Raw genomic sequence first — 13,306 nt, 5'->3', positions numbered from 1 at the left:
GATAGATTGTTCTTGAAAATAAAGAGTATACCTGGTACTGTTTTTAGATCTTATGTACGTAGTTTTACGTGGTACTTGGATATATGTCCAGTTCCCCAGAACAGAAGCCTGGGGCAAGGAGGGTGACGTGCGCGCCCCGGGTCTTGGGGGCTGTATGGGCGGCGACCACCCACTTCTCCCGGGCCTCGCTGGTCTCCTCGCAGTCTCCTTTTCCAGGTTTAAGCTCGTGACATTTTGGCAGATGGTTGTTAGAATCTGGACTCTGCCACCTGCTAGGTTTTGAGGAAAATACTTAACTTTTCTGAATCTTTCCCCTGTAAAAATACAGAGAGTAATAACCCTCCTCATAGAATTAATGTCCAAGGAAAGTGTAAAGTACCCAGTACCTCACCATTGTATTTCAGTAAACAGATTTTAGGGTTGTTGAGAGAGTTACAGATCTGATAATTACTTACATTAAACTTTAATCTGTCTTGGGGCACCTGGCTGGCTCAGTCGAGCAGGTGACTCTTGATCTCATGGTTGTGAGTTCAAGCCCCAAGCTGGGCATAGAGCTCCCTAAAAACAACAAAAAAAAAAGCAAACAAACAAACACACACACAAAAAACTAAAACAAAAAGTTAAAAAAAACCCAAAACTTTTGAAAGTTATAATTAGGAACTATTTTCCAAAGTTGCTGCAAGACTAGATCTTTATTGTTCCCACCATAAAAAAGAAATCATCTTGTGATGTGCCCCAGGGGATGCTTTGGTGGGAATCCTCCTGTGATGGGTGAGTGTATCAGATCAACAGGGTGGTCAGCTTAGACTTACACAGTGTTCTATGATGATTTGTAGCTTGATGAAATAGAAGTTATTAACCCTAACCTACCAGTTTAATTTATGAACTTTATTTTTCTCAGAATTTCTTGAATAGAATTATTGACAAGATTTTCCAGGCTGGTTTCATCAATAATCAAGCATCCATAAAATATTTCATAGAATGGATTATTATATTGATTCTTCATAAATTTCCTCAATTTCTGCTGAAGTTCTGGGATTGCTTTTCTTATGTAAGTAAAAGGGATTTTTTGGAATTTTTGGAATTAAAATATTTTGGTTATGCTGGGAGGTTTCATTTTAATAGTTGGCTTTTGATTGGCAGTTGTCCTGTTCCCATGTATTGACTTCCTAAGTTCTGTTGTGCAAGATCCGAGTTAATTTAAAAGGCAGAAATTCCTGGCATTCGTCTTGTGTTATCAGCCTCTATTCCAAGAAAATAAAGATGGAAAGGCTTATGTTAGAAAGTAAGAGGGGAGCCTGGGTGGCTTGGTTGGTTACATGTTTGACTCTTGATTTCAGCTCAGGTCATGATCACGATCTCAAGCTCCATGTTGGGCCTCACAGCCAGCGTGGCGCCTGCTTGGGATTCTCTCTCTCCCTGTGTGTGTGCTCGCTCGCTTGCTCCCTCAAAAAAAGAAAAAGAAAAAGAAACGAGAGCCTTCTCTATCCTTTTTTACCAAGCAATGTCTTTGTTTGATTTTAGAAATAAGAATGATGACAAATTAAATACAATCTTTACATTTCAGAGAGCTTTTTAGTAGGGAAGTTTCAGACAAGCACAGGCGAGAGACTCAAAGGGAGCTCGGATCACCAGCTAAGAACCTGTCTCACTTTGTCTGTACCCTCATCCGCACCCCTAATTGCCCTTTGCCCAACTTTTCTTATATCCTGAAAATCATTTTTAAGGAACAGATAAGCGATAGGGTTTGCAGTTGCAGCTTCCTGGCAAATGGTGAAGTGTTTGTAAACACGTGTTCTGAGTACTTGCCTTGAATGCCTTCTGTTGGTTCCCAGACACACCCTTCCCTTTCTTCACATCAACGACCTCGCCTTCTGCTGCTGTGAGAATGAAGACCCTTCCTTCCTCCAAGTATCTCCTCTTGAATGTCTTCCTTCCTGTTTCATCAGAAGATGTTGTCTTTGTCCCTTCTGTCCTTGTGTCCTTACTTGTATTTTCTTTTGGGGACTTTACTCTCCGCTCTTTACTCTTCTGTTGACTTTTCTTCTGTCCAGCCGTGTCTCGGCGCCACCACAGCGTTTGTGATGGTTTGCTGACCGCGTTCTGGAGACCCTGTGTCCTTGACCAGTGGGAGGTTCGGGGCAGCCCTGAGTCAGGCAAGTCTGTTGGTGCCAGTTTTCCAACAGCATGTGCTCCCCATGTGGCTCTCTGTCACATTTTGGTAGTTCTCACAATATGTCAAACACTTTCATTATTTGTTATGGTGGTCTGTGATCAGTGATTATGATTTGTCAAAAGCTCAGATGATGGTTAGCTTTTCTCATTGCATTCAAGGCATAATTCTGTTGAACACTTACTGGTCTCCTCCAGTCTAGTAAATGTCACTTTCATGTCCATCATAAAGGAAAGAGTCCTTTGACTCACTTTTAATACTCGCTGTTGGACGGTTCAGAACTGTATTTCTGAGGTGTGTCGATATTAAACTTCGCAAGGAGTGGTCTTTGCCTTCCTCTCTTACTTTATTTAACCCACTGTGGTCGCTGGTGAGGATGTTATCGCAGCGACACACAGCCTTTTTCTTGGTCTTCCCCTTCCTGACGTTTCACGCTGGCAGCTGATGTGGTGCACGCTGCCATGCCCTTCGCGGCCCCCTCCCCGTCAGGTCGATGACGTCCCTGTCCCTCTCACGGGGTTCCCTTTCCTTTCCCAACCCTCATGCTGGGTTTGATCTTAAGACTCATTCTACACTTGTGGTGAGCACAGCACAGCATATAAACTTGTTGTGGTACCACAAACTAGCATCCCTAAAACTAGTGCAACGTTGTGTGTCAGCTGTACTCAAGTAAGAAAAATTCTAATGAAAAAGAGATCTATCCAAGAATGCCTCTGTCTGTATTGTAGTAGACTCATCTCTATCGGTATGAAAACAAGAAGAATCACCCATTAGCCCCAGTGCTTCTCTTTTTGCAGTCCCCTTGCTTCGGGGACCCTGTCGGGGCTGCCTGCTCCCCTGGCCAGCAGCCCGGCTTTCGCATGCAACCCCTGCAGATCCCCACACGCAGCCGGACTGATGAGGGCAGCTTCCCCTGACGCTGGGCTCCTTTCCGTCGCCCTTTCTCCCAGTCTCCACGCTTGAAACCTGGCTGTCCTGTAAAGCCGTGGCTCCAGCCACCTCCTGGTAATCCTGAACGCCAGATCAGCCCGTTTTTTGTTTTGTTTTATAATTTACTTATGAAGACACTGAGGTTCAGAGACAGGGAGTGATTCGTCACAGTGGTAAGAAATGACATTCGTGTCATTCCCACAGCTGTGTTCTTTTTCACTATTCCAAGATTCCTTATCGGATACCCCTTTCCCCTTCTCGTGTCCATGGAATTAAGAAAAATACTCCTGTTGTTTTTCCTTGACTTGCTCCTATCTGTTCCTTCACTAATGTCATCTGTTTTGTCTGCTCCCCAGTGGGGGGTACTGCCCCAGAATGTCTCAGCAACGGCAGGTTGACTCTGGTGTCCTTCTGAGACGTCCTGACTCTCCTGTATCCCCCAGTAATGCCCCTACTCTGTGAAGCTTTTCTACTTAGCTCAGTCTCTCTCTCCTAAAGAGCTTTCAGACCTTGTGTATTGTCTTCAGATCCTTTCTGTAGGCACCTCTCAAGGGTATTCCTTGTAAACAAATGAAACAGCTTCTGAATGAATCAGAAAGGGATCCTTAAAGCAAGCAGTGCAGGAGCGAATGGGGAGGCATGCAGAATGCCCAGATTCGGGGCAGAATCAGGCTTGGGAAATAAAGGAGGTTCAGCGGCTCCCAGGGCTGCAGCTACAGCCCTACTGTGGAGCTGGCCCGGTAGGGATGCTGCTTTACTTCACGGGGGAGGGGGGTACCATCACCATCCGTGTCCACCTGCCGCCTCGGGGGGCTTTGCCCCTCACAGTTTGCGGTTCAGGGTAGATGCCTCCGATCCAAGCATTGGTGCCTTCCCTTCAGCTGCACAAAGACTGGGAACAGGGATGTACCCGGTATCTTCAGCTTCCCACAGACCTCTAAGCGGGGGAGAATTCTCTGAACTTGGAAGGGGTTCAGGATGGATGCCCAAAAAATGGCAAACACTACACCCTTTTCTTCCTTTATCAGAAGTAGATGACCTCGACTTCTACTTTTCTAAGAAAACAAATGTAGGAACACCTCTACCTCCTCCGTAGTGGTCACACGTGTCTGCCCGTGTCCGTATCCGTCCGAGACTTCCTCCCTCCATGTGCCATAGAGACCCGGGTCCTGTGTCGAAGAGCGCTCTCCTGCCTTCCTCCGATTCCTCTGCCTCGGCCTTCTCGGACCCTGTGCTTTCAGCGTCCCTTGTGCCCCGTCTCTCCTCAGCCTGTGGCTTCCACGTGCCCACGTCTCCTCCGCTGCTGCTGGACATGTGCCCCGCGCTTCCCGCCCCGCCCCGTGCCTCGCACGTCATGGCCCTGGTCAGACCTCCTGCTGGAGGCTTCCGCGTCCTCCCACCCACCCTGCCGTCCGCACTGTCCTTCGCGGAGGACACGCTCCGGGGTCCGTGGTCAGGCTGCTTCTCTCGGCCCATCCACACTCTCGATGTCTCGACGACCTACTTTATCTCGGTTCAGTGACGTGCTCTCTGGGGTCCTCTTGTCCCTCTGTCCCCTCTTCTCCGTGTCCTTCCAGCCTTTTCTCAGCTAGTGAATGTCTGTGCTTCTCCCGGCGAGGCCTCCTCTGTCCTTGTCGTATCACCAGGACTCCTGTCCTCCCTGAAGCAGTGGCTCCCCGACTTCTGCTTCCATTCCGGACATCCTCTCTGCGGGCGAAGTCAGGAGCCGGCAAACTGCGGCGAGACTGGACCTCGTGGTTTGGGTACAGCAGAGCCTGGCCGGCTCGCTCGCCTGGGGTCTGGCCCAGTGTGTGCCGAGCGGCCGAGTTCAGCAGCTGCGACGGAGACTGTGCAGCCTGTAGAGCCACGTTTATATCTACTGTTGGTACTTTCCAGAAGCCAGCTGGCCTGCGGCATACCTCCTCCTGGAATGGCTGTAGAGCATCCAGAACTCCAGGGGCCTTCTTGTCTCCCCAGACGTGGTGCCCCACGTGTGGCGAGCCCCACCGTTTCCCTCACAGTCGCACAGCCCGGACATCCTACGGCTTTTCGTGCTTCACATGACCCCCACGTCTGAGGGTTTTTCCCATGCTCTCTCCGGCCCCTGCCTCCCCCTGTGGCCTTCTCCCTCGGGCTACCTGCCTCCACTCCTGCTTCCATCTCAGTCCGTTCCCCGCACAGAAGCCAGAGCAGGGTTTTCAGAGTGAACGGCTGGTCAGGTTATCCGCTTGCTTCACACACTGTTCTGGAATAAAGACCCAGGGTCTTCAGAATGGCCTGCCGGTCTCGGGTGATGGTAGGCCTCACCAGCCCCTCTGTGTGCCACCATCCCTGTCTGCACATCTCTCTTGTGCCAGGCTCCACTTTCTGTTGCTCAAACAGTCCAGAACCCGTGAGTGTAGAAAGTGGTGTTCTAATGTTTTTCACGATTCTGGGTTGCATGGGCCCCGCTGGGTGGTTCTGCACTGCGTGGAGCCTGCTGGGGCTACGGTTTCCGCGTTGGTCACCCCAGCGGCAGTTGGGGGAGGAGCAGTGGTGGCCGGGCTCTCTCCCCGTGTGCCCAGCAGGGCGGCTGACCTCTGTGTTGGTGCCTCAGGATCCCCAGCAACAGCATCTCAGGACAACACGTCATGGTATGCACGTGCTTCCTCAGCCTCTGGCTGTGTCCTGCGTGCTGATGTCTCATGGGCCAAAGCAGATGGTGTGACCCAGCTTCCCAAGGTGGGAGGGGCCGGGGTCCCTCGAGGCACAGAGGCCGCAGTGGCTGTCTGACCTTTCCTGAGCCTTCACATTCCTTTAATGTCCTCTGGCTCAGGCCATTTGCACATGCTATACCCTGTACCTAAAATGGCCTTTATCTTCTTCATCTGCAGAATTGTCTCCCTCCCTTTGGATCTCAGTCCACACATCCTTTGTGTCAATTCTTAAAGGAAGGGTGGTTTGGATCCCCTTATTAGAGGTTTTTGTAGCATGTGAATAATAGTGCTTGGTATAATTGGAAATTTAACTTATTGTGGATTTGGTTGCAACCCACTAGAATAAGCTCCTTGGAGGCAGGAACCTTATCTAATTTTGTTTTCCACGATTTCTGACACAGTACTTGGCACGTAGAAGACCTTCAGTAGCTGAATAAATCATCTGATCAGCCTTTGGACTGGTTTCCGGATGATAGTGTCTATAGTCTCTTTCCTTTCTGGTCTGTCTGGGGCTCCTCAGTTGATTGTCACTAGAACGATGTGTTCTTCCAAATCCCTGTAATTGGGAAGGTCTCTGAATCCCAGCTGAACACCTACACAGCTTTACGTCCTTGGCTCTAAAGTTGTCTGCAAGGTCCGGTCTAACTTCGGAGCCTGTCTCTGCCCTCCCATCCCCTCTCTGTGCATCTTACTCCCTTTTCGCCTGTTCTGTTTCCTTCGGGCTCCCCTGGGCCACCTGTGCCTCCTCGGAGTGAGCACACCCTTGGCTGTACCACTTACTCCACAGTTAAATTAATCCTGCCTTGTGGTGTCTGCTGACAGGGGTGTCGGTGTTTGGCCACTGGAAGTTACTTCCCTTCTGTGTCTGCGATCCCAGGTCCCCACCCAGGCCGGGGCTGTGTCACAGCCCGCCTCACGTGGGGCTCTGTCATGGGCCTCACAGCGGCACAGGAAGCCTCGAGTGACTGTTTGATTTATCTGATTTTTTTTTTCAGGGTGAAGAAAACCTTAAAACAAGCATTTGTACATTTTTATCCGTTTTGTCACATTTGGACATCATCACTCAAAACATTCCAGAAAAGGTGAGTTCAAATGAGAAGAGTTTAAACCTACAAAATAGAATTGTATGTTTGTACTAATTTTTTTAAAATGTTGAGTATTTCTTACGATTTTTACCTCTTCTTCTCTTCCCTCCTACTACTCACTCACTGTGCACACGCACTTAGACACAAATCCACAGGCCGGCACTAACCCACGTGAACAGCACCCCCCACACACCGAGGTACATGTGCCTCAGCATATCCTGCATCTGTGGACAGACCGGTGGGCAACTTCTAGTGGTAGATTCTTGACTCTCTATAAGTAGTTACATAAGATGATCTAAGTCAGACCTCCTGTGTCTCGTTTAACTGCTCTTTGACTGACGTAGTTATTGAACACGGGCTCGCGCAAAGATGCTGACGGTCTGAGTATTAAGAGATGCGGGGTAATTGGAGGCTGATGTGCTGTGGGCCGCAGTTCTGCCCTCTTTCTTGGGCTTCAAACCATCTCCCTAGTGGTTTACCCCACAGGCAAGTAGAGAGCGTAGCTAATCCTGCTTAATCGCTTTGGCGGAGCTGTTAAGAATTCAGGAAAACCTGCCCATGAGGTTTAGAGCAAGCTTCTTCCTTACTGAGTGTACAGGGGAGAGAGTGCTGAGCTGTGAACTCTGGGAGAAACCCGGATATACGGGATAAGAAGTGCTGTTTGGTGTTGAAAGTAAAAGAAAACTACAGGGGAAGTGAGGATTCCTAGAGTATGTCCAAGTGTTCTTGTCTTTAAACGGTGGTAATAGTCAAATTTAGTTGTTAACCTATTTCATGAATTCTAAGACCAAGATCTTTTTCCCCCACCATAATTTAGCTCCTAAAATCTTGAGGTTTTGAAGTCACAGGGCACCTTACAGCGTCTGTCAGCCAGATGGCAGTGTGAGAGTTCCCGTTCCCTGAAGGCGTAAGTTCACAGCTTCTGCTGAAATCAGGCAAACTCTAGCCTCAGGTAACATCACGTGTTACCTTCCTGTCTTAATTACGTGCAGGAAAGAGATCTGCTTGCCATCTGCAGAGAGCAGAGAGGCAAGGAGATAAGGAACTGTCCTCTGTCAGGCTGGCTGAAATAGCTCACAACCATTCAGACAAGTTCTGAAAATGAACTTATCTTAGCAGATGCTTCTACTAGATCCGGAATAAGTAACAGGTTATCATTTATTTATTTATCAGATGGGGAGAGAGCACAGGTGTTCTGGGGGTCTAGGGAAGGGACAGAATCCCAAGGAGGGTCCACACTCAGTGCAGAGCCCGACATGGGGCTGATCCCACAACCCTGAGATCATGACCTTAGCCAAAATCAAGAGTGGGACGCTTAACTGACTGAGCCACCCAGGTGCCCCAATAGCAGGTTATTTTCCCATTCAGCCCTGTTTATACTCACTGTATATCATACATTTTAGATTTATTTATTTTCAAAGCATCCAAAAGAAGGAATGCTGATTAGTGGAATAGAATAATCTCAGTTTCAATATCTTCTGAAAAACAGAAATCTAAATGGAGAGATCTAAGACCAGACCAGACTAGTATACTTCGTTAGTCTGTCCAAGTCCTTCACAGTGTCTGCTGAAAGTCTGTTGTTACCTGACAAATATGTTTTTGTTTAAAGACTTTATGGAAACAGTCACTCAAGACTTTCCATTTTCCTCAAAGTATGGAAATATTTGCACTTGTACAGGTCCGTGCTAAGTGGTCAGAGAAGATTCAAAACTACCACCAAACAGGACCGAGGGCAGAACACTAAATGTCTATGGAGATTGAAAGCAGAGGGAAAACACTGTTCTCTAGTGTGCTCATGGTTGTGTATTGTCCTGTCATCTTGTTCTGTGTGTCTAGACCTCGTTAGCAGATAGGAGATGGCATCACAGGTTCAGTCCCGAACGGGGTGTCTCAGTCCTGGCCACAGCTTATGAGCGCAGGCAGCACCAGCATATCTGACTATAGGATTCATAAAACAATCATATTTCCTGTTGAGAATTACACTGGATTTTTTATTTTTATTTTTTGTACTTACAAGTAATCTGTACCTAGCTCCCAGATACTGTTTTCTAATACCGTTCTCTCATAAAAGGAACCAGGGCTTCTTGGAAAAAAACAGCTGATTCTAGAAATAGGGCAGAAACTACACAAGGTAAATAGAAAAGAAGTGCCAGGGCGGGGTAGGATGGAGGGTACCGTGGGGCAGATCTGCCAAGGGGCACAGGAGCCCCCGAGAGTCCCCCTAGTGGCTAAAGCTGAGACAAGCAACACAATACAGTAACACTGGGTTACAACCCAATGGAATAAATATTCATGAGTTTATACCGATCTAAGTGAATGATTAAATAAACCAATGGGAAAGTCAACAAACCTGTGCACACTTACAAATAATTTATGTGGTCACTCTGGCCTCAAGGAGGGGGCACATAACCACACAGTCCTAAAATGTGGGCTGCCCTAGTGATGTCCTTCCTCAGAGCAGAGTAAGGAAGGGGAGCCCCTGAGAGCGCTTAGTCATGCCATAGCCCGGGCCCTTGGTAGGACGTGATGGAAATGGCCTCGTGGTTTCTCTCCCCGACACCGTAACCCCAGTCTAGACATGAGAAAAACATCACCCAGATCCCAGCCGACCTGACTACTGCTCCTCAGAACTGACAAGGTCATCGAAAACAAGCCGAGTCTGAGAAACTGTCACAGCCAGGAGGAGGGTGAGGGGACTCGAGAACTAGAGGTAACATGTCCTGGTTGGATTAGGAACAGGACAAGGACATTTGTACAGAATAAGGAAGTCCGAGTAAAGCGTGGAGAGAGGATTAAGGTTATCCGAGAGTGGCGAGAAATTTGAAAGGGAAGGTGGGCGTTTGGATTTGATTCCTCTGGTTTTCCTCTGCTGTAAACCGGACGGGGTACTACCTGCCTCACGGGATCATTGTAAGGACTGAATAACACAGAGGTTACTCTCTCCTGCTCAGAAGCATCCTTCTTCCTTCACTATGCCTGTGCCATTCAGGGACCGAGCCCTCTGTCACTCACTCGAGCTGGTGTTAGTGCTTCCTCTACCGAGCACTGCCCTGGACTGCAGAGATCAGGGAAGCAGGACGCAGCTCCATCTGGGGGTGTGCAGTGGGGGAAGTGCAGCGGGCTGCGGGGCACCGGCGAGATCTCAAACCTTGGCCCGCAGGGAGGACTTCGGGTTTAGCACAGAAGCCTCAGGCAGAGGAACAGGGCACAGTGGGAGCGGGGAGACGCTGGAGATGGACGGGAGCTGCAGGGCGGGCAGGGCCCAGTGCAGAAGGGCCTTTACAAAGCAGGTTTAGCCCAGTGTGTGAGTCGGGGGTCCTAGCTCTAAGGGACCTGGGATCCCATCTAAGCGCCCCCTCTTGCTTGCTGTGTGAACTTGGGCAAGTAGCTCCACAGTGGGAAGACACATAGCAAATGCTCCGTGTGAGGAATTTGGACTTTATCCAAAGGGCATGGGGGAGGTGCTGCAGAGGGTGACGTGGTCCGATTTGTGTGCCGTGAGTGTACTGTGTACGATCAGTCATGGGGCACTGGAAGCCGCTGGGGACCTCTCGCGGTGATCTCCGTGCTGTCCCATGAGCCGTGCTGGCGTGTGGTGTGAAGGCGGCAGAGGGACGGATGTGACAGCTGTGCGCTAGCAAGGACCGCCGGGGCTCGGTGGATGGCAGTGATGGCGAGAAGGTGGGAAGCAGGGAAGTGACCTGGGCTGCCAGGGTCCGTGGCGCCTCTCACTGGGCGGGAGGCAGTGGGAGGAACAGACGGAGGGCGTGGTGACGAGTGGATGGGTCGTGGGTTTGTCACCCTTGGGGAACCCCAGGGCTCTGGGAGGCAGCAGGTGCACGTAGGGCTCTAGGGCTCAGGAAGAGGGCCAGACGGGAAACATGACTTGAACGTAGGCATCAGTTTGGGGACCACGGCTCTGAAACCTCAAGGGGCAGGTGTGGAGGGTCAGTGCTGCTGCTGTTAGCGTAGCTCAGGGTGCGTGGAGGGACTGCGGATGGGATGAACTGGGGTGCTCTGGTCTCCTCCTGGAGATGCAGGGTTCACCACACCTTCTTGCTGCCGAGCCTGGAGCACAGAAGCCTATTTTGGAAACACCGTGTCGCCAGGGGCTCAGGGTGTCTGCACTCGCTCCGGACCTGGAAGCAGAAGCAGGCCTCTGCTGACAAGCCGGCTTGTTTGTTTTCTCTGGGACCGGGTGGGCTCGGGCCCAGGGTCCTGGCTCTGGGAGCGCAGCTCATCGCTCTGCTTGTGCCAGCCACGGGAGGCATGCATGGAGGAGGCTCCATATGCTGTCGGGGAGAAGAGTGGTGGGTGCGGGCTCCGCGGTGTAGCCCTCAGCCGTGAGCCGAGAGCCCGTCTCTTCGCGCTTCCGGTGACTCTGTGATAAAGACCATTTCTGTTGCACTCCCACCGGGTTCCATGCCCACAGCTCACCTCTGACGGCTTCACAGCACTGCCAGTTGTATAAAAAGTGGCTGCGGGGAGAGGAGTGTGGGAAGGAGGCGGGGGGTGGTGGTTATGAAAGGACAACAGGAGGGTCCTCGGGTGTGGGAACTGTCCAGTTTCGTGATGGCGATGCTGGCTCTGTGAACCCACACATGTGATAGAATGGTCTAGAACTCCGTACAGACACACCTCGTGCTCAAATGGGGTCAAGGAATGCTGGGGAAACCCCAGTTGCACCCGTAGGTTGTGTCCGTGACCGTGCCCCGGTTGGGATGCCCTGCTGTGATTTGCCCCATGCTAGCAGGAGGGACCCTCGATATGACCTCCTACAGCTGTGCAAGTCTGCAGCAAACGCGGCCGCACCTCAGCTGGGAGAAGAGAAGTAGCTGAGGCTCACCCGCTCGGGGGCCCTGACTGGCGGAAGCCGTGAAAGCCTGTGCAGGGAGCGCAGCCGGACAGAAGAGGGAGCCAGGCACAGAGCCCAGAGCAGCGCTGGCCCAGGAGAGGGGGAGATTGAGGAGGAAAGCAGGAGGGCGAAGGGGACCACCTGAAGAACGGGGTCTCCTGAAGGTGGTGGGAAGAATATTTTCAAGGAGAGAATGGCCAGGAGACCGTAGAGGTCAGGAAAGGGGCTCTATCAATAGTTTCCAGCAGCAGGGAGCCTGCGACCGGGACGAGCTCCATGAGGAGCACAGGAGCGAGACAGGTGGGGGAGGAGACAGACTGAGGTTGGCGCTTGGGGTCAGAAGTTGGAATACCTGGGGGCACCTCGGTGACTCAGTCATTTGACTTTAGCTCAGGTCATGATCTCAGGGTCGGGAGATCAAGCTGTGTGTCAGGCTCCTCACTCAGTGGGGAGCCTGCTTGGGATTCTTCCTCTGCCCCTTCCCGTCCCTCTCCAAAACAAATGATAACTTTATTTTTTTACTTTTTTTTAAAGATTTTATTTATTTATTTATTTATTTGACAGTGAGAGAGGGAACACAAGCAGGGGGAGTAGGTGAGGGAGAAGCAGGCTCCCCGCTGAGCAGGGAACCCAATGCAGAGCTCGATCCCAGGACTCGGAGATCATGCCCTTAGCTGAAAGCAGATGACCAAGCCACCCAGGCGTCCCTAAAATAAGTAGATAACTTTTTTAAAAAGTTGGAATACCTGCTTCAAAGGTTTTAGAAAGAACAGTTACGGGTTCTGTGACAAGGGCTGCGCTCTGGCAGACCTATGCGGCCGTCTCTCTGATGGCAGGGAAATGATGACCCAAATCATGCTGGGGATCAGAACGGGCGCAGACCATCTCCTTGCTTCGCAGGTGGGAGAGAACGGTTAGGGGTTGGAGACCCTCCTGGGAGGAGGGCTCTGAGGCCTCCGTGGAAAGGTTTAGAAAGGCAGGGAGAGCCGCCTGAGCTGCTCAGAAGAGAGGGAAGCACTTGTCCTTGGGGAGATGGGGTGTGGGGTGCAGGTGGTTGAGCACAGGCCCCGCTGGAGGGGTGTCTGAGCAGTCGTCCCTCCTCCTCCCTCCAGTGTAGTCCTGCACCTTCTGTGTGTCTGGGTGGATGGTTCCGGTCCTAGGAATTCTGCAGTGAGCAAAACCGTCACCACCGTCATTCTGGTGTGGGGAGAGATGACAAGCAGACATTACACTGTTAGGTGGTGATGCAGGTTTTTCTTTTAAGATTTTTATTTATTAGAGAGCACAAGCAGCGGGAGAAGCGGGCAGAGGGAAAAGCAGGCTCCCCGCTGAGCAGGGAGCTCAACGTGACTTGATCCCAGGACCCCAGAATCATGACCTGAGTCGAAGGCAGATGCTTCGTCGCCTAAGCCATCCAGGCATTCGAGGTGGTGACACAGGGTTTGTAGAAAACGCAGAATAAGGAGTTAGAAACGGGGTATTTAGGGCAGGATGGGTATTTTGGGAGGTAGGTTCAGGGCAGACCTTCTCCAGGAGGTGACCCTGAGCACATACCTGAAAGCAGTGA

General features: G+C 50.8%; 1 protein-coding gene across 3 annotated transcripts in view; it reads left to right on the top strand.

The window, feature by feature from the left end:
• The window catches only part of TARBP1 (TAR (HIV-1) RNA binding protein 1), an 81,476-nt gene that overhangs the window by 55,187 nt on the left and 12,983 nt on the right, over positions 1 to 13,306 (top strand). For all 3 annotated transcript variants that reach the window (XM_045087262.1, XM_013048558.2, XM_045087263.1), the window contains exons 22-23: positions 902 to 1,051; positions 6,795 to 6,881. In XM_045087262.1, the coding sequence (XP_044943197.1) occupies positions 902 to 1,051; positions 6,795 to 6,881 (237 nt within the window). The remainder of the gene's footprint in view (positions 1 to 901; positions 1,052 to 6,794; positions 6,882 to 13,306) is intronic.

Source organism: Mustela putorius, unplaced genomic scaffold (genome assembly GCF_011764305.1).
Source record: "Mustela putorius furo isolate JIRA1106 unplaced genomic scaffold, ASM1176430v1.1 tig00001075_pilon_pilon_pilon, whole genome shotgun sequence".
Lineage (NCBI taxonomy): Eukaryota > Metazoa > Chordata > Mammalia > Carnivora > Mustelidae > Mustela > Mustela putorius.
This window is presented reverse-complemented; position numbering and strand designations above follow the sequence as displayed.